Below are 24,298 nucleotides of genomic sequence, written 5' to 3'. Positions count from 1 at the left end.
TGAGCGAGAATATTAGAAGTCGAAGGTGAAGAACCTTTGCCATCTTGCAAGTGGGGTGTAACATTTTGACAGGTTATCCAATATAATCATCTTGATTAGCCATTAACAGTGCAAACTAGTTGTCATTTGAAACTCGAGTAATCCGCTCGTATAGTGTGGTGCTGAATATGTCTTGAGATATGGGCCAAGCTGGAAGCGCTCTTGGGCACACAAGTGAGTAATTTCCATGCATTTGTTGTTATGGTACGAAACGTACATTTATTGCTCTTGCCGCCTTTTAAACTTGAATTAGCTTGTTATGTACTGCGAAAGCAGTGTAGTGTAATTTACTTCGAATAGTCTTGCTCTGTTAAGTCATGTACTTCAAGTGCTAGAACTGAAAGAAAATACAATTTACTGTCGATTTTCTGTAATCGTTCTCCCTATTTAATCTAAAATGGGGCTGCAATATATTTCACCTTAATAATCGTCTCGAGAAACAGCCACGATATTCCTTTCTTTCTTTTTTTTTTTAAGTCAACTCGAAAGCCTAATTTTATATGTCTTAATTCCAAAGTAACCACTTTAACGTCTTGAATTATTATCATAAGATTCGATGTGGACTTAAGTAGTTCATATCAAAAGCTAGAATATAAAATTGTCCTGAACAATCATTATAAGAGATGATTCTGGGCTCAAAATGTAACATATGTAGGTAACAAAATGTATACATATACTTCTATATTTAAATCATATAAACTTGTATATTTATAGTGCTCAATTATACGATTATGCCATTTATTAACAGGAGGCATTACATTAAAATTTAGAAAAAAAAAAAAAAAAAAAAAGAATGTTTTTCTGTTCTTCTCATTTTCACTTATAATTGAGAGGGTCAGAAGGAAAGGGGTACAAGTGACATTTCTAAGAACATGTGTTAAGTGCATCCAGGACAGGCTAAAGCATCTAAAATTTTAGTGGCAAAGGGATATATCTTTTAACCACATCACACACTAAAATTGAAACAAAAAATTTCATGGAATTTACTAAAGCTTAAGTACTTTCAACCACATTTTCCCACAAATAACTTAAGTGCACTTATATCCCTTTGTTCTGACCCCCTCAATTATCCTCCATTTCAGGATTAATACCTGCATATTATTTTGAAGTTATAATTGAAAATACTATCTTGTAAGTTGCACCGAATGGAAATAGCCCATATGTATATTTACTTTTGACGGTGTTGTTTACGTAACTTGCCTGTTGGGAGATACAAAAAAATAATGCTGTAGTTATGTAGTAAATAGGAGGAAAGTATTTCCTCTAGTCCCATTCGAATACACAAGAATTACTTGTAGTAGGTTGATAATGCGTAGATCACTGTTGATTTTTGAGAGGAAATATAGCTATAGGTAAACAAATGTTGATCTTTTTGAGAAAAAGATATGTTAATGCTACATTTTTGGCACAATTCCATATTGTTTTTCTTAATTTCGAGAACTCTTTATAAGAAATAAAACAGAGGATACTTAACTCCATGCCATTATAGGCTACCGGATAGACCTGACATAACTGAATATTGAATTACGTGGGTGTTGTTTTTTTTTTTAATTCGAGATTTGCCCCAACTATAAGGCGAATGGAAAGTAAATTAATGGCGAATTCTCCATCACTAATTCCAGCTACTATAGATGGGTATTACTTGTTACAGCGTCGTTAAATGACGATTAAAAAAAGAGTGGAACATGAAAGTAACTGAGTCCCAAAGCGTGAGAAAGAGGAATTAAAATCAGTCGAAGCAATATTGTATCGACCGACTTGGAAAATTTGAAATAAGGAAACCAGTTTTAGTTAAACGTGCATTATTATATGTAACGTGTGTTGTAAAATAACAAGATTTCAGTCTGTGTTCAGGCTTACAGGTCACACATTTTTCTGTCACCGTGTTAACGATCGTATTGCTGCCACGCGGAGAAGCCGTGAACGTCCAGTATTTTCTGGATCTGTTTTTGTGTTTTTTTCGGACACTAATTATTTTTGACAGCTGGATAAAACAAGTTTTCTTTAATCCCTCTCATTGTCTCGTTATACGATGTATAAAGGATTGCTATGCCTAAAAAATACAATGAGATTTTTTAATGAAAATATCACATTTCAAGCATTCCTAATGCCAAGTGATTTAACGTCATGCATTCTGTAGTTCTACCACAGTCTACTATATACAGTCACGCAGCTTGGGTTTTGAGGGTGCTAGAAACAATAGACTGTGACGGTACTATTTTGCATTGCCTGTAATGAGGCGATATTAGCGATCCTAGTGGTGAGTAACTATCTAATGTTTGCATATTTACTACGTATTGAGCTTCGCGACTGTATATACTAGACTGTGGTTCTACGTTCTTCCGTATGCATTATACAGCATTGATTCTCAACTTGGGGTGGAAGTACACAGAGAGACGCCAGATACTATTAAGTAAAGCGATTAGGTCTAGACAACTTTAAGGGGAGAGGATGGTATTTTTTTTTAAACTTTTTTCCTATTTGGTGTAAAATATTATTTTTTTTCTATGTAGAGAGCTCATAGTTGTGGCAACTCAACCAAATAAAAATATTTTGAAAAAATTGTTTGGGGGCCCAAATTTGAAAAAAATATACCCAATGCAGGATTGTACTAAAACCGATATATCTAAACCGTTTTTAAAGATAGATTCAAACAGTGTTTTGCAATGTTTTTGCAAAAGCATGTTCTACAAACTGTCTGTAACAGAATTGTGATATTAGTCCATACGTTTGTAAAATAAACAATTAAAGTTTAATAACAATCTGATTTCCTTTCTTGCAAAGAAACGGACATATTTTTAAAATGAAGTCAATTAACAAAATTCTGTTACAGAGAAAAGTTTCCTAATAATCTAAAGAATGAGTGATCTAAATTTCATGCATGTATCTTTAATAGTTCAGAAATTATATCCATTTTTGTCTGGCAATGTAGCAAAAAAAAAATGAAGTTACTGGAAACCGATAAAAGCAGGCGTGTGATTTAAAATTCCATAGCGAAGGAAGTTTAAAAATGACGTCTCAACATCCGATAAGGGCAAAAATACCTACAAAATGTTATGCAATGCATTCCACACATATCAAAGGGTATTTTAAAGAAAAAAAAAATTTCTTTGAAAATTTAATTTGCCGGAAACAATAAAAGTGGGCGAGTGATTTAAAAATCCATAACGCAGGAAGTTTAAAAATGGCGACTCAACATCCGAAAAGGGCACAAATACCCACAAAATGTTACGCAATGCATTCCACACATATCACAGAGTATTTTAAAGAATTTTTTTGTTTTTTGAAAATATACTCATTTTTCACCAAAAAATACCATCCTCTCCCCTTAAATGAAAATACTTGCAGTTAATAAGAGACATTTTTTGAGGGTGGGGGAAAAAACTCACCTGAATAGTGTCTTGATGCCCATATTAGTTCCAACTGTATGCACACTTGGTCAAAATGGAACTGACCAGCCGTTGAGCAGTGAATTTTGTCGAAGTCCTGTTCGATGAGTGCGCGGTTCACAAGAGCAAACTTCTCCGCGCAGTTTCCGTGCACGCAACCCCACAGCGTGCTTGTAATGGAGTAGTGGTAGTATTATTTTTATTTAAGATGTTAAAAGTATTGGCTGAAGGCCAAAGAACCTCTTTATGGCTCCTAGAGCGCAACGTCAATTAAGTTAGTTCCCTGTCTGAAAGCACAACCCGTCATATATTTTCGAAGTCTTAATGGGAAATTTGCTGTATTTCAAAACACGAGACGGAAAAATAGGTTATATTAAAATATAGTTATAAGACTAATAAAAACTGTTGAGAAAGAATGTTGATTTTGTAGATGGAGTCGAGCACTTTCCATTGCCAATGAGGCTTGACTGAAAATATAACAAGAAGGTTGTGTAATTTACCCATGGCTGCATCACCAATCAAAACCCTAACCCAAACACGGAGATGGGAACGTGGTCGGTCAATCAATTTCTGTTACTGTTTGCTTCTTGTGCTGTATTAGAATACAGCAGCGGTGACCAAACTGGGTATCGTGATTGCATCGTGTAATCAAAGACATTCATACTGGTAAGGGGAGTTTCCTGGACATTGCTCTCTGTCTCGCTCACGTACTGAAGGTAAGCAGTGTCGGTACTATGTCGCTCTACAAACCCTCTGTCTCTACGAGCAGGAACAGAAGGTTTCGTACAGAATGGGAAGAAGAATTTATTCCCTGTTCTGTCGGAGAAAATGTAATATGTTGCTTTGCTCAACAGTTCAATTAGTAGTAGTATATTGAAGCGACATTCCAGGGCATTACGCAGAGTACACAGGCATAACAGGTATTATTATTATTATTATTATTATTATTAATCAGAAAGTGTTACCATAATTCTTATATACGTGCCTCAATATATAGGCCTACTACATCTCCCCTTGAATGATAAAATAATTACTACGCCATATCTCCATTTTAATTTCTTTTTTAATCTTTTAATGACTATTATCAGTTATTTACTAGTTACTGATTTAATAATAATAATAATAATAATAATAATAATAATAATAATAATAATAATAATATAGAGAAACTGATTGAATATTACGTGCTAGTGTAGTAATAAAACGAGCCATTAAATTCCAAGAACTGAAATCAGCCTTCAATCATCGTCACGAAGAAAAAGATGACATAAAGAAATGTAAGGCAGCCAGCTATCTAGTGGCGAACGAAATAGCTCGTTCTCTTAAGCCTTCCAACGGAGGAGAGTTTTATAAAAGCGTAATGATCAAGGTGGCTGGAATAATTTGTCCAATGAAGGTTGTTAATTTTGAAAACCTACGCATTTCTAGACTAAATATCCAGGAAGAGAATTCAGGAAATTTCTGATTGTGTTCATGAGGAATATTATAAAAAAAAAAAAAAAAAAAAAAAAGCAAGAAAATTTGTGCATATTTTTTATTGGTTCTTGATGACAGTAATGCCATTACCGATAGAGCAAAGCTTGCGATTTTTATTCGCGGGGTTGATGAACTCAATGTTAGTGCATGAACCACCACTGGTTGTAGTTTTCATGCCATGTACCTCTCCCCCGTCTCTTTACTTGATAGACTGTCTCTCGCGTGTAATCACTGCCTTTCGAGTTTTGGTCACTACTGGAATACGGTGTGTGTGGTATGTTAAATTGCTTGTTGTTAACGTCTTGCTCCGCATACACAGTAATAGTGTATAGTTCGGATCAGCTTGAATTGAATTGAATTTACGGGAGGGGGGCACTATGGCCCAGCACTGCGACCTGTTAAGATCTATTGCGCTAACCCTCAAGCTAGGCGCATTCCAAACCCACACCGGCTGACTACACTAAGGTTCGCTTCGTACTCAGGTGACGAGCAGGCAACACCTCTCGTCCTTAGGCTAGCCCCCTCCTTGCGTCTCCAGCCGGCGATCGGGGATGCTATGAAATGATGACTCTCTGCTCGTTTTTAAAACTTTTACAACCGTATAGGCCTATCGTAATATATTATTTTCAACGGCTTCGGGAGGACTTACTGAATAATCCAAGCTAGCTGAATAGTTTAGGCATTTATTTTGGTTAAAATAGGCAGGCATATAGGCACTAAAATAGTAAAAATAGGCAGTGAAATAGGCATTTATTATTCATGGAAACAGACAAAAAAATAGGCAAATACTTAATAAACTATCGCATACGGTATTCACTTTCTTTGGTCACATGTCACAACAAGATGCTTTTTTAAGTTGTCAACTGTCATAGTGAGTCGCCTGTCAGAGAGAACGTTTTTCATGGTGGGAAAAGATCTTTCTACTTCTACTGAAGTGATTGGAGCAAACTTAAAACAACTTATTTCAGAAGGACTGCCTCTACTTTCTTTCAGAGATCGGGAAAAAGTGATTGTGTATTGTCTCAAAAAGAGGGGTGTGAGAAGGGATTAGAGACTTCAAAATACGCGTGACTTGTGCGTGCAAGCTACAACAGTAACGGGACCTGGAGACTTGCTTTTAATACTTCCCTTATCCCCTTTCTTTCGCTGGTAAATCCCGAAGTGACCTGAGCACTGAGGGTTATACTGTTCAAACATCTTTGTTAAGTGACATAAAAGATGGAATCGGTAGAGGAGAAAAGTTTACGACTTCTTGGAAACATATGTATTGCTGGAGAATAAAATTCTCAGCAAATATTTGTGTGAGGTGAATATATATTTTTAATTTGTACAACAGTTCTTTTTTTGTTTTTTTGGTACAGTTTATGTGCGGTTTATTTTAAAGGCATTAACATATAGAAAATGTACAAAAACGACGTAAACAGGCTAAAAAAAGGCATTTAACCTTAAAATAGGCAACGGGAGCTAAAATAGGCAAAAAATGCAAAATAAAAATTGGGCCTATCATCCCCAAATGTGTGGAAACGTGTTTATCTCTAATAGGTCTTTCATACATACACTCAGTTTAAAAAAAGCATTTTGCCTAACATCCGGGCTCTATTTATGACATTATTATTCATTACAATTTAAAAAAAAAAAAACCTCATTGGCGTCATAATAGGTTTGTTCCAGCACGGCTCAGAATCGATTTTGAGCACAACATCTCAATGTGCGTTTCAACAAGACTTGAACTGATTGTGACCCGATATTGAACTCTCAGTGTCCTGTTCCAGCGTGCTTTGAAACTCGTTCGGAACGAGTGAAATTGGTTCTCGATTAAGAGCAGAACTGGGAATTCTGAACTACTGACGCCTGCGCAGATGGCTTAATTTGAGGTTGAGGTTAAAATGCTTCTAGACTGGGTAGGTTAAAATTAAAAAAAAAATATTCGATCATGAGTGATTTGAAAGGTGATAGTGATATAATCTTATGACGAATTAAGTTCGGAAGATGAATATAATTTTAATATCAGAAGAAACTCAGAAGGCCGTGAAAGAACAATCCAAGAAACGTTCAAACAATGTAAAATCCCGAACTATAAGTCGCGACGCTGTTATTCCCGGCGTGACTCCTCCTCTTTGCTTGTGTCTTAGGAAGTCAAGGCTCTATAAAGCCTAGGTAGGTAGTATCGTTCGCCATTTTTGTTCTTTCGTTGCCGAGCTACCAGACGAAGGATCTATTTGCCACACCGTTAAACATTGTGTCGTAGCTCGTATGATAATAAATCAAACGCACTGTAATTCAGCAAATAATTGAGCGGCAAATAACGTCCTCGTGTGCTTTCTGCGAACGCCAACGAAAGAGCCAAAATGGCGGGCGATTATATATTAAGTATTTATCCAGTCTTAGGAAATGCTTTACATCTTCATCAGCGAATCACAAGACGCGCACGTTTAAATGTAGCCGACCTGCAACGTGATTGGCTGCCGGAAATTAGAGCGACGGGACTATGTAGTTCTGAGAACATACTCAAATAGCGCATGCGTCGAAAGATATTCGGTATTAATTCGTAACGCGTTCTTAATTGCTTGCTGGAACAAACTTAATTGATGTGTGAATCGCTTCCACTATCAATTACTATTGCATTGTTGTCTCGAGATTAGACCTCATGGAATGAGGAAGCGATTATGAGGTAATCAACGCAAAGGCACCTCTTTGTTAAATATACATGCGTGGAGTATGAAGAGACACTTTTATTTTAAATTCCAAACATCCTTACAATTCCAACCATGCTCACAATAACAATCACGAACAGCATGAACATTTCACGCAATTATAAGGGTTCGATAAATTTCCTGTCACCTTTTTCTTTGGAGCGGGGATTGATTTTTGAGGCGCGTAAGATTTTCCTCTGCTTGCATTCAACATTGGATTGACCTGAAATGAAGTGAAATAAAACAGAAATGAGGAGAAAGTCATACTCTGCCACATTCCCTCTCGTTTAATATTGTTGAAGTAATATAGTATCGGATGCATTGCCTGACAGTTTGAAAGTAGATAAATAGTGTGGATACGTGAGGTGTATAAAATATTTCACTGTAACTAGGATACGAAGATTGACTAGATAGTTTTATTGCAGACAGGTCGTGCCGTTGTAAATATTTATTGCCTGCTTGTATTCACGGATATTATTCCTCGGAGCAACAGGCTTGACTTTTAGTCTCGTAGCACGAGAGTTAAGGACTGGATTGTTCACATAATTCCTTTACAATATCATCCTTCCAACTTGGTATGTTATTGGTGTACAATGCAGTTTCTCAATATTTTAAACACGACTCTTAAAATATGTGAAAGAAGGCGTTAGGAACAATTTAGTGGTACAAGTCAGAGATAGAGGCATCTTTTTTTTTTTTAGTAGGTTATTTTACAACGCTTTATCAACATCTAGGTTATTTAGCGTCTGAATGAGATGAAGGTGATAATGCCGGTGAAATAAGTCCGGGGTCCAGCACCTAAAGTTACCCAGCACTTGAGGCATCTTAAATAAGGAACTTAACAATAGGTTATTCATACATGTGAGTTGACATGGCGATAACGGAGTCTCGTAAGTAAGAAATAAATTAACATGTGGGCCATTCCATATGAAATCGATCAGTAAAAAACCTCGCATTTTTATACCCTAATTTTTTCCCTATTTATACAAGGTGCTGGAGAGAGTGCATTTGCAAAAATATACTATCGAAAGTCAAACGGTTTTCCTATTGTTGAGCGACAAATTTAGCGCATTTTAGAAAAACAATCCTCTTTCAGCGCTCAGAACTCTGGAACCATTTACTGCAGAACATTGAACGAGAGATCATTTTGAAGCTGACATTTGGTCGGTTATAAGAAGTAATCCTTATTTTTATTTTATACAGAGAGAGAGAGAGATAATCTGATTTTACTTACTTTTAGGCTTTTTGCCCATTTGTAAAAATGTAAAAAAATATTGAGAAAAAAACCTTGCATTATTAAGAGGAATTCGGCATTGTTTGCTTAGTGTCACGGCAATAAGTTTCGAGGGTATTAAATAAATTATTTTCATACACCTGGATTGAACGGCGCAGTACCGCTCGCACTGGCCGAGAGATGAAGATAAACGAGCGTTGGGTGTCATTTTACTCCTGTGTTTATGAAAACCTGTGATAAAGCTAGCCCAGCTATGCGCTACTTGACGAAACATCACGTGTTTTTCTCCTGGCCTTGCTTTCCTCGGCTAGATCCCGCCTCACAGTCAGCTGGTTAGCTCACGCGCATATACTATTTATTTTCTTTATTTGATATTTTCAATACTTTCTTACCAACGGTGCACCAGTAAAAAATGTGTTTATTTGTACTTTCAATGCGGAATCTAACCATATATTTTAAAAATATTTTTTCGTGGGCAAAGGCGTCTTAATGAAGAAAAATTTAAATTTATCCATTTCCATAAAATGTAAGGAAAACTGTTTACATGTCAATATAAACTTTAACTGTTCAGCATCTAAATAAACCATGATTTTGATCATTGGGTGAAAGGGTTTCGGAGCTACAACAGTTTAAAGTTGCTAATTTTATGAAAATACGATAAATTTAAATATTTTTAATTTAAACACTATGAAGTTCTGATGCCACAAACTTTGCAGAAAGCATTGTATCACAGTTGTCTACGGACAGAAAAAGTTTCATTGTATTTAAAAATTGCAAGGTCAATTTTCTCTATATTTCGGTCGATTTGAGATGGAATAGCCCATATGGAGTTTCAGTGCAGTAATTCTGCGTTTCTATATGGCGAAGAATCGGTAGAACGGAGAAAAGAAAAATTTTCTCCGGCACCGGGACTCGAACCCGGGTTTCCAGCTTTACGTGCTGGCGCTTTATCCACAAAGCCACACCGGATTGAAGTGCCGATGCCGGTTTGAAATGGTGGAGGCCAGCCAGGTTTGACCTGTACGCCTTACATTAGCCTACTTACTTACTTATTGGCTTTTAAGGAACCCGGAGGTTCATTGCCGCCCTCACATAAGCCCGCCATTGATCCCTATCCTGAGCAAGATTAATCCAGTCTCTACCATCATATCCCACCTCCCTCAAATCCATTTTAATATTATCTTCCCATCTACGTCTCGGCCTCCCCAAAGGTCTTTTTCCCGCCGGCCTCCCAACTAACACTCTATATGCATTTCTGGATTCGCTCATACGTGCTACATGCCCTGCCCATCTCAAGCGACTGGATTTAACGTTCCTAATTATGTCAGGTGAAGAATACAATGCGTGCAGCTCTGCATTGTGTAACTTTCTCCATTCTACTGTAACTTCATCCATCTTAGCCCCAAATATTTTCCTAAGAACCTTATTCTCAAACATCCTTAATCTCTGTTCCTCTCTCAAAGTGAGAGTTCAAGCTTCACAACCATATAGAACAACCGGTAATGTAACTGTTTTATAAATTCTAACTTTCAGATTTTTTGACAGCAGACTAGATGACAAAACCTTCTCAACCGAATAATAACAGGCATTTCCCATATTTATTCTGCGTTTAATTTCCTCCTGAGTGTCATTTATATTTGTTACTGTTGCTCCAAGATATTTGAATTTTTCCACCTCTTCGAAGGATAAATCTCCAATTTTTATATTTCCATTTCGTACAATATTCTGGTCACGAGACATAATCATATACTTAGTCTTTTCGAGATTTACTTCCAACCCCATCGCTTTACTTACGCCTTACATTAGCTCGTAGAATTCTTTCATTTTACGTTGGTGCTGGAATAATCTTGAAGCTGGGAATACGATCTTGTGAAACTATGACCTGTCACAATAAAGTAAATTCGGCTCCAATCTTTCTTTAAATGATGGGAAGAATGATTTGGTTACTGCTCCTTTAGTTGAGTTCACTGTTTTTTTATTAGGTTATTTTACGACAATGCCGGTGAAATGAGTCCGGAGTCCAGCACCGATAGTTACCCAGCATTTGATTATATTGGGTGGAAAAATCCCGGAAAAAAACCTAATCCAGGTAACTTGCTCCGACTGGGATCGAACCCAGGCCACCTAGTTTCGCGGCCAGACGCGCTAACCTTACTCCACAGGTGTTGACAGTCCACTGTTGCCATTTTTTTCGCGTTATCGATTTCGTTAGCTGCACATGTTAACTTAAGTTTTAATGAACTTTAGTTTGAAGGTTATCTCTTTGGTTGAAGGTGACCCATTCTGCTTTTGGCTTGCTGCTTAAGTATTCAGTTTTGAAAAGGCGAAGTTGCTTACGTGTCAGGTCACTGTTGAGGATTGCCACGACTTTCAGAACTATCGAGCAATGATGTGGATATCGAGGGTCTTTGGATTTGAACGCCAGCTATCGTGCTGTTTATACATTCGTGAGATTCGGAAAGCGATACCCGAGGTCAACTGAAAAATGTCGTGCTTTTCTTCTGACGAGACTTTTGCTCAAAGTGTCTCCTGCAAATTGCCAAGTATCCCACGCACGCCCCCGCTCTTTGAGGATCATGCCCTGCTGTTCAGAAGCTGATCATCTGGGACCCGTAGTATCAGCCAAGCAACAGGTGCAGTGTTGTCCATTCGTATGGCCTGTGGCCCGGTGCCAGTAGTATATATTTCTGAATCTTATTTCCTGGAACACCTACTTGATGTTCTATAAATACTCTTCACTTCCTTGTGTACGACACTCAAAATAGCTGCGGATATAGGTGCATTTTTCATTTCTTGCAGACTAAAATAGCTTGCTCGTGTTTTATTCCAAGGAAAGTAATGTACTAATGAGAGGTGATTTTAAATGAGGATAATGCCAGAAATATATGAGTTAAAATAATCTAAAAATGAAAATGTTAACTACTTCAACCAAAATATCTATTTATATATAAGTAAACTCATTGTGTAACCACGGATTCATTCACAGTTTTCTGCCCAAGGGCAATGCTTCCACTACTTGGGACTCATTTCAAAGTTTTCATTATACAGGGCTCTTACGAATGATCTTTTCGGTTTCGAACACATGTTATTTACGTTCTAAGAATCTAGGTGCATGAAAATAGTACCAATGGAAAGAGAAACTCAAAAAGTTTGGTTCCGTACATTAAAGATGTTCAATGTATCCCCCCCCCCCCCTGATAACACGGCACACATCAAGCCTATAGTCAAGTTCCACGTAGGTATACTGTATTTTATTTCATGGAGTGCAGTTTTATAGAAAGGAATTTGCCGACAGGCCTTCTGCTGCCCCCTACTAATTGGTTGTCATAAATGTCTTCCTTACTGTGATGGAAATCTTGTCTTCTCCTATCAGTAACCAATCACAACCCTCGTTCAGAAGAATTGACAGGCTCCCGTCAAATCCACGTGCAGACAGAGTTGCCGCATCTTTTCCGAATTCCAAGAATCCCGTCAGTCTCATTTCGAGGGCCACCAGGATTGTGGCAACTGTGCAATGTTGGGACGAGGGGACAGGATGGAATTGTCAGAGGAGTTTGTGTAGGAAGTCATAAATCTGTAAATGGGTGTTCAAATGAGCCACCGAACTGCACTCCTTGAAATAAAATCGAGTATACGCGGAGTTTCCGACCCCTGGATTCTGAGGTTATGTCTGTTCACCTTACCAGAAAGATGAAAAGTGGCTTCGTCAGAAAACAGATATTACGTCTTATTTGATTCTATTCAATATCTTGATCTGAGTCACTAGCCACTAGAACTGCTGTCAAATGATATTAAAATAACTTTAATTTAAGTCTTAAAGATGTTTTTTTTTTCCTTTTCTGAGAAGGACTCGAACGCTTACACAGCAACCTGAGGCTTATTGTGCCGACCTTATTTGTGGAATGATTGTTGAAGTCTTTAGGACCGCATTCCTATAAGTAGCCTACTGTACGTGGTTCACTGCGTGCTGCCATCTTAACGATTCAGCTACGGCATCCTGGTCTGACGGAGCCTCCCTAGTGATATTCCGCAGCCTCCTCAAATCGATCGCATCTTTCTCAAATCATGTAATACTTCCTGCTTAATCCTTTGTTGACCTGAAGATCGCAGCACCGTATATACTGCAATCCACCATGGCGCCATCTGTTCGAGGGAGCTACACAGAGCTACCAGACCCCTGGTCTGTCGTCTGCTGCAGAAGCCCTTTCTACTCCCTGAGATATTACGCAGCTTCCCTGACAGATAACACCTGTAGACGAATCACTGCATCACGTCTGCTGGATCTCCTAGTTGACCTGAAACAATTGAAGATAATACATGTAGTTGATATTGATGAAGGCGAAATGAGTCCGAGGCCAATGCTGAAAGTTACCCAGCAATTCTGCTTCAAGTGGATGAGGGGGAAAACCTCTGATAAATCCTTAACCAGGATTTGTAGCTGGGCCCCTCGTTTCATGGTCAGGCATGCTAACCCTTATTCCACAGCTGTGGACTATGATGTGCAGGTACACTGGGTTGCAAAAGAAATGTCGAGTCGATGTTGCTATCAATTTGAAATATTATCACAGTCTACTATATACAGTCACGAAGCTTGAGTTTTGAGAAACAATAGACTGTGCCGGTACTATTTTGGATTGCCTGTAATGAGGCGATATTAGCGATCCTAGTGGTGAGCAACTATCTAATGTTTGCATACGAGGGGATCCAGGAAATAACGACCGTTCGCGCATACCCTCCGCGCAGCTGACTCCCCTTCCTTGTTTGAAGGTCAACTGGCTTCCTTAACATGTGTTCTCATAATGTTGTGAGTACTGGTTGCAACAAGTCGCCATTGTGCATTTTGTGTTACTTCAAAATGAACGACGTGATTGATAATCCCGCCGACTGTGAGGTGAGGAGTGTGATTTGATTTTTGAATGCCCGACATTTGAAACCTGCAGAAATTTATCGGCAATTGAAAGAAGTGTATGGTGATACTGTAATGAATGAAAGAAATGTGAGAAAATGGTGCGAAATGTTCAACAATGGGCGAACAAATGTCCACGATGAAACTCGACCCGGACGCCCATCACTCATCACAGAAGACCTGAAGACTAAAGTGAACGACAGAATCTTGCAAGACAGGCGCACATCACTATACGAATTGCATATTGCCTTTCCTGACATTTCTCGTTCTTCGCTTGGTGAAATTGTGTCGCAACATCTTGGCTACCACAAAATCTGTGCACGATGGGTTCCACGACAACTGAGTGACCAACACAAAACTCAGAGAATGGCCTCAGCATTGACATTCTTTATGCGATATCACATAGATGGAGACGCCATTCTTGATCAAATTGTGACTGGTGATGAGACCTGGGTGTTTCACAACACCCCAGAGACCAAGCGCCAATCACGTCAGTGGCATCATCCCTCATCACCCAAGAACCCGAGAAAATTCAAACAGACACTCTCAACACAAAAAGTCATGGCTACTGCCTTTTGGGATCGCAAAGGTGTTCTTTTGCTAGATTTCATGCCAAAAGGCACTACGATCAATGCAAATCGTTATTGTGAGACTTTACGAAAACTACGGCGAGCCATCCAAAACAAGAGGCGAGGAATGCTTTCGAGAGGAGTTGTGCTTCTTCACGACAACGCCCGCCCGCACACTGCTGCTTCAACTCGAGAATTGCTGGATCAATTCGGTTGGGAAATCTTTGATCATCCGCCCTATAGTCCAGACCTTGCTCCTAGCGATTTTCACCTTTTCACTAAGCTGAAAGACTTTCTGGGTGGTACGCGTTTCGGAAGTGATGAAGAGTTGAAGACAGTGAACACCTGGCTTAATGAACTGGCGGCAGAGGAGTATAACACGGGAATTCTAAAGCTAGTGAACAGATACGATAAATGTTTAAATGTAGGTGGTGATTATGTAGAGAAGTAAAGGAAGCTTCAGTTATGTAACAGACTGTTTTTTTTTTTCAAATAAATATATATATTTTTAATTATTACAACAAAACGGTCGTTATTTCCTGGATTCCCCTCCTATTTACTACGTATTGAGCTTCGTGACTTTATATACTAGACTGTGATATCGTGTCACGAGGACTTCGCCGTATGTATGAAATTATTATACAAAAACACATCTGAACTGGCCTGAATTTTCTGAAGAGTTTTTATTCCATGAAAAGGAGAAATATGTTGTTAAATGTTTCAATTAGATTCAATTTTCAGTTCTGTATCTGTATTTATAATAAAATTTTATATTTATAATAAAATTGATACATTTTTGGTAATAGAGTATGAAACGTAACTGGCTATATATATCGATTGTAACAATGACATCATCCATGGATAATAAGGAAGGCTGTGGAATACCATATAAACTGTAGTTGCGTGTAGTATTCTTATTAATGTTGTAAAATAAAAATATATGAATAATTTAAAATCAATTCATATTAAATAATAACATGAACATATTATAAAATTCGTATTTACATGTTTTTAAAAACCAATCTTAGGAAAATAGCTTTCCACCGCGCCATGTTTGCTGAAGTCCTCTGAAAATGATATAGAGATTTCGTATCGACATTTCTTTTGCAGCCCGTGTACTTATAAAATGAATGTAATAAATATTTATTTATTTCATTTATGCATAATTTGTTGCGCTGTTAAACTCCATACAGCTGAAGACATTAATAATTAATATTATAGGAAATGTGCTAGTTTTATAAATAAATTCACACATTTGTAAAATTACTCCTTCATTGAGAAACGAAACAAACACTTGTAAAATATGCAAAATGTAATTTGTAAAATGTTGACTTTCTTTATTTTTCCCCCCCTTTGTTGGTAACTCTATAGCATGTATTAGTGCTTTATGGTTGTGCTAACAGTTGGAGTTACTTGTCAACAATATGACGCTGAAACGTGTGTTCAGGTTACTGCCCAGCGACAGTCCTGATATATTGTATTTTATATTTTTGATGATTGGCTAATTAATATTAACCCGGCACACTTATATTCATACAAATTTCCAGACTCTAGAAACACAGGTAATTTTACTTCACCAAGAGCTGAGCCCGGGAATCGAACCCGGAACCTCCAGATCTGGAAGCCAGCATGCTGACCAACGACCACGAAGGCAGTGATCTTTCTTTGTGAAGTTCAACTTTGCAAACTCAAATTGTGAAAGAGAAATTGACAATTTACAAACAAAATTTATGATTTACAAGAATAAAAACCACCAGCTTAGTTCAGCAAGGGTTTTTTCCGAGGTTTTCCTTAACTGTAAGGTGAATGTCAGGTGATCTATGGCGAATCCTCTGCCAAATATTATCTCGCTATCACCAATCCCATCGACGCTAAATAACCTCGTAGTTGATACAGCGTCGTTAAATAACCAAGTAAAAATTAATTACAACCATTGTAAAACAGGCATATGACTCGGTTAAGAGAGAAGTGTTATATGATATTCTTCTTGAATTTGGTATTCCCAAGAAACTAGTTCGATTAATTAAAATGTGTCTCAGTGAAACGTACAGCAGAGTCCGTATAGGTCAGTTTCTGTCAGATGCGTTTCCAGTTCACTGTGGGCTAAAGCAAGGAGATGCACTATCACCTTTACTTTTTAACTTTGCTCTAGAGTATGCCGTTAGAAAAGTCCAGGATAATAGAGAGGGTTTGGAATTGAACGGGTTACATCAGATGCTTGTTTATGCGGATGACGTGAATATGTTAGGAGAAAATCCACAAACGATTAGGAAAAATACGGGAATTTTACTTGAAGCAAGTAAAGAGATAGGTTTGGAAGTAAATCCCGAAAAGACAAAGTATATGATTATGTCTCGTGACCGGGAATCTTATACGAAATGGAAATATAAAAATTGGAAATTTATCCTTTGAAGAGATGGAAAAATTCAAATACCTGGGAACAACAGTAACAAATATAAATGATACTCGGGAGGAAATTAAATACAATAAATATGGGAAATGCCTGTTATTATTCGGTTGAGAAGCTTTTATCATCCAGTCTGCTGTCGAAAAATCTGAAAGTTAGAATTTATAAAACAGTTATATTACCGGTTGTTCTTTATGGTTGTGAAACTTGGACTGTCACTTTGAGAGAGGAACATAGGTTAAGGGTGTTTAAGAATAAGGTCCTTAGAAAACTATTTGGGGCTAAGAGGGATGAAGTTACAGGAGAATGGAGAAAGTTACACAACACAGAACTGCACGCATTATATTTTTCACCTGACATACTTAGGAACATAAAATCCAGACGTTTGAGATGGACAGGGCATGTAGCACGTATGGGCGAATCCAGAAATGCATATAGAGTGTTAGTTGGGAGGCCGGAGGGAAAAAGACCTTTGGTGAGACCGAGACGTAGATGGGAAGATAATATTAAAATGGATTTGAGGGAGGTGGGATATGATGATAGAGACTGGATTAATCTTGCTCAGGATAGGAACCAATGGCGGGCTTATGTGAGGGCGGCAATGAACCTCCGGGTTCCTTAAAAGCCGGTAAGTATGTAAAACAGGCCGCAGATATCTGGATTATAAAGATGATGACCTCACACTGTTGTTTGCTTTCGAGAGTTATATTCCTAGTCTCTTGGAAACGGAATACAGTAACATTATACTGACGAAATCGTGAAGATAGCGATGGTGATGGTGTTCCTATATTTTACATTTAATTGACATACTTAAGCAGTTACATCACTTAAACACCTTCGTCTTCATAGGTAGGTCAGAATCTGAAGTGATACACGTTTGTAATTATGCGAATAATTCCACCGTTAGGTAATAAGGGAGAGTTTTGTACTGAATGTCATATACACCTACCAGTGGCGGCTTCTCAAGGGGGATGCAGGTTTGTATACCCCCCCCCCCCCACAGTAATGTAATCTCCCGGCTTTGTTACTATTAAAAGTATAATTTTATTTTACAATTTTCATTCTTGACTATCTGCAGCTGGGTCTTATTTTGTACGTCTGCAGGAGCCTCCGAGCCTTTTGGTTTGCAGAGATGTTGAAAACCTAGGGAAAGTAGTTTATAGAGATGTTCGGCTAGTGCGGGGACAGGGGGGTTAGAGACGTGGTCTACTGCTTTCCTCATTGAGAACGGTTTGTCGCACTCCCTGACATGGACACCAACGTCAGTGCAGAAGAAACTAAATTCACTGGGAAAGTATCTGTTTCAACTAGACATTTTTCCGAAGTAATAAGCATGAAAAATGTATTCATTCAGCTTGTGCAACGAACAGTCGCATATTTCGCACATTACTTTCTCAATCTACATGCACACAAACGGCACAATACATAAAAGAGCTTGTATTTTGCTTTAAAGTTGTAAGAGTTGTCGTTCTGACAATAAGTGCTGCTATCTCCCGACAGTCTACGAAAGCTGCATTTGAATTTTATGAACGAAAACGTTGCACTTGGTACTTTGTAGCATTCTGATAACGATTCTGTGCTCAAATGTTTTTCATGAGGGTAAATCGCAATATAGTGAACTCCGCCCAGGACCCCTTCCACTTTTGGACTTTCTGTATAAATAGGTATGCTTGGATTTAGTCATTTTACTTATTAATTGCATATAAATTATGTTTTATATGTATACGCCCTCAGGTATACACGGTTTTAAACTTTAAAGTAAAGTATGTTTAACTCCTCTTCGATATCCATTGTGCACCACCATACTTTCAAATCACCAGCCGCCACTGACACCTACTGAAGAGACATCGTGTCCCATATATTGTGTCTTCGTTGTATTTTTCTGTGTAGCATAGCCTTCGAGCTGTTTTCATAGTTTGTGTTAGTCATGTTTCGTAACATCGCGTGGGCTTAAAAACACAAAATCTCATGTCACGGTTATATTGAAAACCTCAATTTCAATCCTTTTCATATTTTACAACAAGTTCTCTTCTTTTTGGCTTCCGACATCAATATATTGATAATTTCATCATTCCTTCCAATCTATTTTGGAACGCGTGGCAGTGTTACGCTGTAAGTCGGAAGGTCGCGAGTTCGATTCCCGTTGGAGTCATATTGAGCCAATCCTTTCAGTCGCACTATGGATCTGGTGTTCACGGAGTCTCTAACAGAGGGCATTTTCTTGGAGGAGAATTGGAGACCTGCTGACACGTAGGACTAATAACCCTACTGCTACTCAGTGCCGATTGTCTCATGAAGTCGGAGCCTTAACCTTCTGCCACTATTAAGGTTTACGTCGACCTTTAAGGACAAAAATAAATTCCACTTTTTTTTACTTAATGTCTTTCAAACTTTTGTGATTTATTCTTGGGGATAAACTAAGCAATTATATCATTGAAGAATAAAAATTGAATTTTCTAGTGACTAAGGGTTTTTTTTTCATACGCATACGAAATCTGGGAAGTGAGCCGCAGACATACTGTTAGTAAGACTAATTAAGTGTGAATTTAATATAGGTATCTTTATATAAGGTTGTCATCCATCCTAAAGTGTTTATTTTATAATTTACTGTAATTTACCGTTAATAAGACTGATGAAATGTGAATTTAATGTACCTTTATGTAATTCTAGCATTAAAAGACACTTGTTATGACGCTATGAATCGTGCACTGGTGCCAGAAAAGGTTACCTAGCAACTAGTATGTCATAACGTCATCACCGCCTTCATAAAACAATTTAATACAACGTCTCTGTAAGAAAAAGCTTCAAAACAACAAAATAACATTGTCTTAGAAACGGTTACTTAGCAACCATGCAATATATTACGCCATGTCTAGTATCCATGTCCCTACTACGTCGTAACATTACATTTTGCACATTTGTATTAGTTTTTTTTTTTTTACATATTTTAATACTAGCATAGCATAAAACTTGTGTGTGTGTGTATAATCTTCATTATAAACAGTCGTGAAAATTAGCACGTGCCATAATTACCAAGAGTGTACACTAGTTACATAAATTACTATTATAATATAATGGTTACCATCCATCCCAAACAGTTTATTTTATTTAGTTTATACTTAATTACATATTATGAATACGATGAAAGCTCCTGTACATATATAATTTTAATGAAATTGTTATACATTTTTCATTTATAAAGGGTCAACAACTTCTAATAATAATAATAATAATAATAATAATAATAATAATAATAATAATAATAATAATAATAATAATAATTCAGGATGGACATGATTCATACATTGTTGACCCATGAGAAGCGGGTAAGATGAGATGTTTCAAATTGTATCAGACCACACAATATGTCCAACACGCGAAAGAAAGAAAGAAAGCGTGGGAAACTTTGTCTCTTGTTGTGTTTGGCTACAACTGACTGTGTCTTACCCTTTAATTAAATCGTAAGATATGAATAATTTTCTATTGATATAGGCTAATTGTTAAGTTATATCACATGTTAAGAGATTATTTCAATGGGTCAGTTCAAAAGGGAAATAGCTCAGTTTTGATAAACCCGCATTTTAAAGCTTCACGTTGCTGTGAAAAATCCAAGGGTCATTGAAATTACTCTAAATTCTGTTAATGATGTATTATATATAGGCCTACTTAAGTTTCAAATTAAGTATGTTAATTGGATTTTTCACTGCAACATTGGTTTTTAAAGTGCAGCCACAAATATAACAGAAAGAGCAGTTAAGGAGTATGTTTAAAAATGCATGTTGATATTCATCATCATCATCATCATCATCATCATCATCATCCATCATGCACGAAATTAGGTCATTTTGACCCGTTTCGGTCTCGGCTAAGCAGGATCTAGTAGTCTTTCTATGGGCGTCCTGGTCTTGTGTTCATATTCCTGGATAAAAAATAAGAAAATATATTCTGAACGTAGTGTCGTTCATGCTTAGCTATCGAAGTAACAGTTTTCGTCTGCGCTTATTCAGGGCACACTTTGCGAAAACTCTGTAACAAGAATTTCATTCAAGAGTAAAATCCCTAAAGAAGACTCTGTCTTGAAACTAGAACAATCAGCGTTAGGTTTTGTAGAGGTATTGAAATATTTATAATAGTTTTTAACATGAATATATCCAAGAAACAGCGTCTTATATTACTTGCATTACTTCACAAGACAGATGTGATCGATGACGGCATTACTGCGACACTGTTACACATGTTATGTCAAGTCAAAGAATGAGACGGGTAAAAACAGGCGGCGACACGACGTCGACGACCAGCTGATGCAGTTACAATGTAGGCCTGAATGTTTCGCTGAAAATACATACAGCAGTGTTTGTTGATAACAAAATGTAAATGCGAATGATTAGAGAGTGGAATTTTAGACCCTAAAAATGGCATTTTAGGCGCCTGAAATAGGCTCTTACTCCTTTATTTAGACTCTATAAAATAAAAAAAAATAGGTTTTGTTCTTAAAGAATGTCACTAATATAAGATTCAACATTTATTTAATGGAAAATTCTAGGATTAAAAGAAACTTCCATACATTTAACATTTTACAAGGGTACACATGCATATACAAAATGAAGACATTCTGTCTTTAAGTTAGTGTTTTTTATTCAATAATCACATTTCCATAGTTTTCTTCACAGTAGATGATCAGCATCTATTGTAGCTATTCTGTCGTTCACTGCTGTACTTACAAACGGTGTGAAAAAAGGAAGGGGTTGTTATATGTCTTGGAATGTAAGAGAATGCTTATTCGGGTACAACCCAGCGAGTTTGTGTTAAATTGCTGACAGACAGAGGAAGATATAATAATAATAATAATAATAATAATAATAATAATAATAATAATAATAATAATAATAATAATAATTAGACTTCGTGGAATTGCCACGAGAATAGTAAGATTTACTGCGCACGCGGTATAGACTGTATGAGAAGGGGGCATGCAACGAATTGAGTATGCCTCTGATGTAAACACTGAGCAGTATACTGCGGTTACAGTAAAACCTGTATCCTGCATTCAAGAAATATAATGAATGATCATTGAAGTAGGAAACGTCTAAACATGTAAATACACAATTATTTTGCAGTGAGATATATTAACTCTTAAAATTTAATGTAATATACTCACATCATCCTAGAATATGTGCATTGCAGTGAAGAGTTATGTACATTTTGAGTGACTGCAAATTGAACCTCCTCAAACAGTTTTTATATTGGGAAAATGTACGTTCAACATCACACGATGTAGTAGGTGCATATTTGAAGAACGGAAAGTCACTACTTTTTAGTATACCAACTTCAGACGTCTTGTCGTGACTGATAGTACATTTATAATATGAAGTTGTGAATAGGCAGAATTTTTAGCAATAATGTTCCCCAACTTACATTTCACTTTTTCTGAAATGAGTGAATTGTTATTTTGGATAACGGTTTGTGATACTTTATACACTATATTAAGGGCTTCTGAGAGTTGTAGGTTAGACGATTCTAACAGGATAATGCTTTTGGACGGGATTTTAAAATTAAAATCAATGAACAGAATATCTTCCAATAGCTGTTCAGAAAGCAATGATTTTACAGCTGCAACAGCGGAACTATCTGTGCTATCCAGTGCATAAATTGCCTTCATTATTTTGCTGTAATATTCTGCATAATAATTAACAGCATCCAACCATGTTTTCCAAAGGGTCAAGACTGGCTGTGGGGGTAAGGGTATTCCAGGGGCAATTGTTTGGAACAGCAACACTCTCATTCTAGTATGTTTGATTGAATTCTTGTGGTAGAGCATAAATAACTAAAGGAAAAAAGTCTTCCCATTTTGATCACATTTGTCAGTGAGTGATATTGTAGTTTACTGTATGTATTAGCCTACTATATATACTGTAACTCCTTGAACTTTAAAACACTCCGTATCATAAAGTTCTACGTACAAAGCAGGCCACTAATGCGGCGAGTTTGGATCCGAGAGCCGAACTGCGGACTCACCTTGTCAGCGGAGCAAGAGCACGCTCGTACGGGCAAAGCTTGCACGGGTCTGTCTAGACCAGTGATGTCAACTGATGCCCATAGGAGCAAGCGCGCGCTTTAGAGCCCAGGAGAGCCTGAGCGCTTTACAGCGGAAAGGAAAGAGACAGACGAAAGAGGTAGTAGCCTATATGCCGCTTGGTTGAGCTATATGCAGGGATGGCCAGCACTGATTCAATGGATAAAGGAAGAGAACTTACTAAAACTGTATCCATATTAATTTTTAGATTTTTCTGAGAAGTATAAGTGCATTAGAAGTTTTAATTTTAATAATTGATATTTGAGGAGAAAACTTCGCTCCGGCGCCGGGGATCGAACCCGGGTCCTTGGTTCTACGTACCAAGGGCTCTGACCACTGAGCTACGCCGAATTCAATCCACAGCACCGGATCGAGCCTTCCTCCTTCAATGTTTCCCTTTGTGGCCTGACTCCAAGTTAGGCATATATGTTGACGTATAGTCCAATGTCAACTACCATTATACTAGGAGCGCACTCAGCTGAGTGACTTGTTTGGCCGGGATTCCGCAGTTAAGTGCACAGTAATCTGTACAGATATATGCACTGTAGCTCTGAGAATATTATAGATTTATTAATTTATCCTACAGAATAATACCTGTAATATTGACAATTAATATTCGATCCCCGGCGCCGGAGCGAAGTTTTCTCCTCAAATATTAATTGTTAATATTACAGGTATTAGTCTGTAGGACAAATTAATAAATCTATAATATTTTAATTTTAATGTTCATTTTTCACAAGTTTGCTTTTTTATTCAAAAGGAATATTGTCTCAACTTTTTTTTACAGAAAAGTGAAATTTTTAGATATGTTTGTTTAGTAGCCTTACAGGTACTAAAACTATGTTTTCGTAAGTCTAATATATCGTAAATACGTATTACTGAAGATAGTGTATTCAAATATTTGAAAATATTCACATGGAAAATGTTTGTAAGGAAATGAATTAACAAAGCAAATACTGTTACATCACAAACAAAAGATATGTGCCTATGTGTTGGTAAAACGTCAGCTCTATAGCTTCAGCAGATTTCAAGATAATTTAATATTCTGATAACAGAAAGTTGCGCACCATTATCACCTAAAAGCATAATGCGATAAGAATTTTATTACGTAATATTAGTTACAGTTAAAACATATACCTAGACAACTTTGCTTTGTACTATAATATTGTTTTGATTACTTTTATAAGGCTAAAGATACCATCAATATCAATTTCAACTTATCATGTCATATTCAGTGTCTTTCTTTGGGATAACACTTTCTTTATGAATGATGTGTTTAATTCACTTAGTACAGTATAGTTGTAGTTATTATGGAATTTGTGTGAATATTCCTTCTTTACTCTTTATTATGTTATTAACGTTTAAAACACAACTGCAATATTAGCCTAATAAATAGGTGTTAGTACTTTTGTTTTACAGACGATATAGAAAATAACAAACAGAAAGAAACCACATAACAATAACGACATAAAATTTCACGTTCCGTTTGAAGTTTGTGCACCACTGTTTTCT

At 37.1% G+C, this 24,298-nt stretch overlaps 1 protein-coding gene across 2 annotated transcripts in view; it reads left to right on the top strand.

The window, feature by feature from the left end:
- Positions 1 to 29: 29 nt before the first annotated feature.
- Positions 30 to 24,298, top strand: part of neur (E3 ubiquitin-protein ligase neur) — a 591,978-nt gene continuing 567,709 nt past the window's right edge. Inside the window, exon 1 of one of the 2 annotated variants that reach the window (XM_069813349.1) lies at positions 30 to 213. In XM_069813349.1, coding sequence (XP_069669450.1) covers positions 180 to 213 — 34 coding nt within the window. In that variant the 5' untranslated portion in view covers positions 30 to 179. The remainder of the gene's footprint in view (positions 214 to 24,298) is intronic. The other variant, XM_069813207.1, reaches the window with a different exon arrangement.

The sequence above is a fragment of the Periplaneta americana genome, chromosome 1 (genome assembly GCF_040183065.1).
Source record: "Periplaneta americana isolate PAMFEO1 chromosome 1, P.americana_PAMFEO1_priV1, whole genome shotgun sequence".
NCBI lineage: Eukaryota > Metazoa > Arthropoda > Insecta > Blattodea > Blattidae > Periplaneta > Periplaneta americana.
The sequence above is the reverse complement of the archived record's forward strand: the minus strand, read 5'-3'. Positions and strand labels throughout refer to the sequence as shown.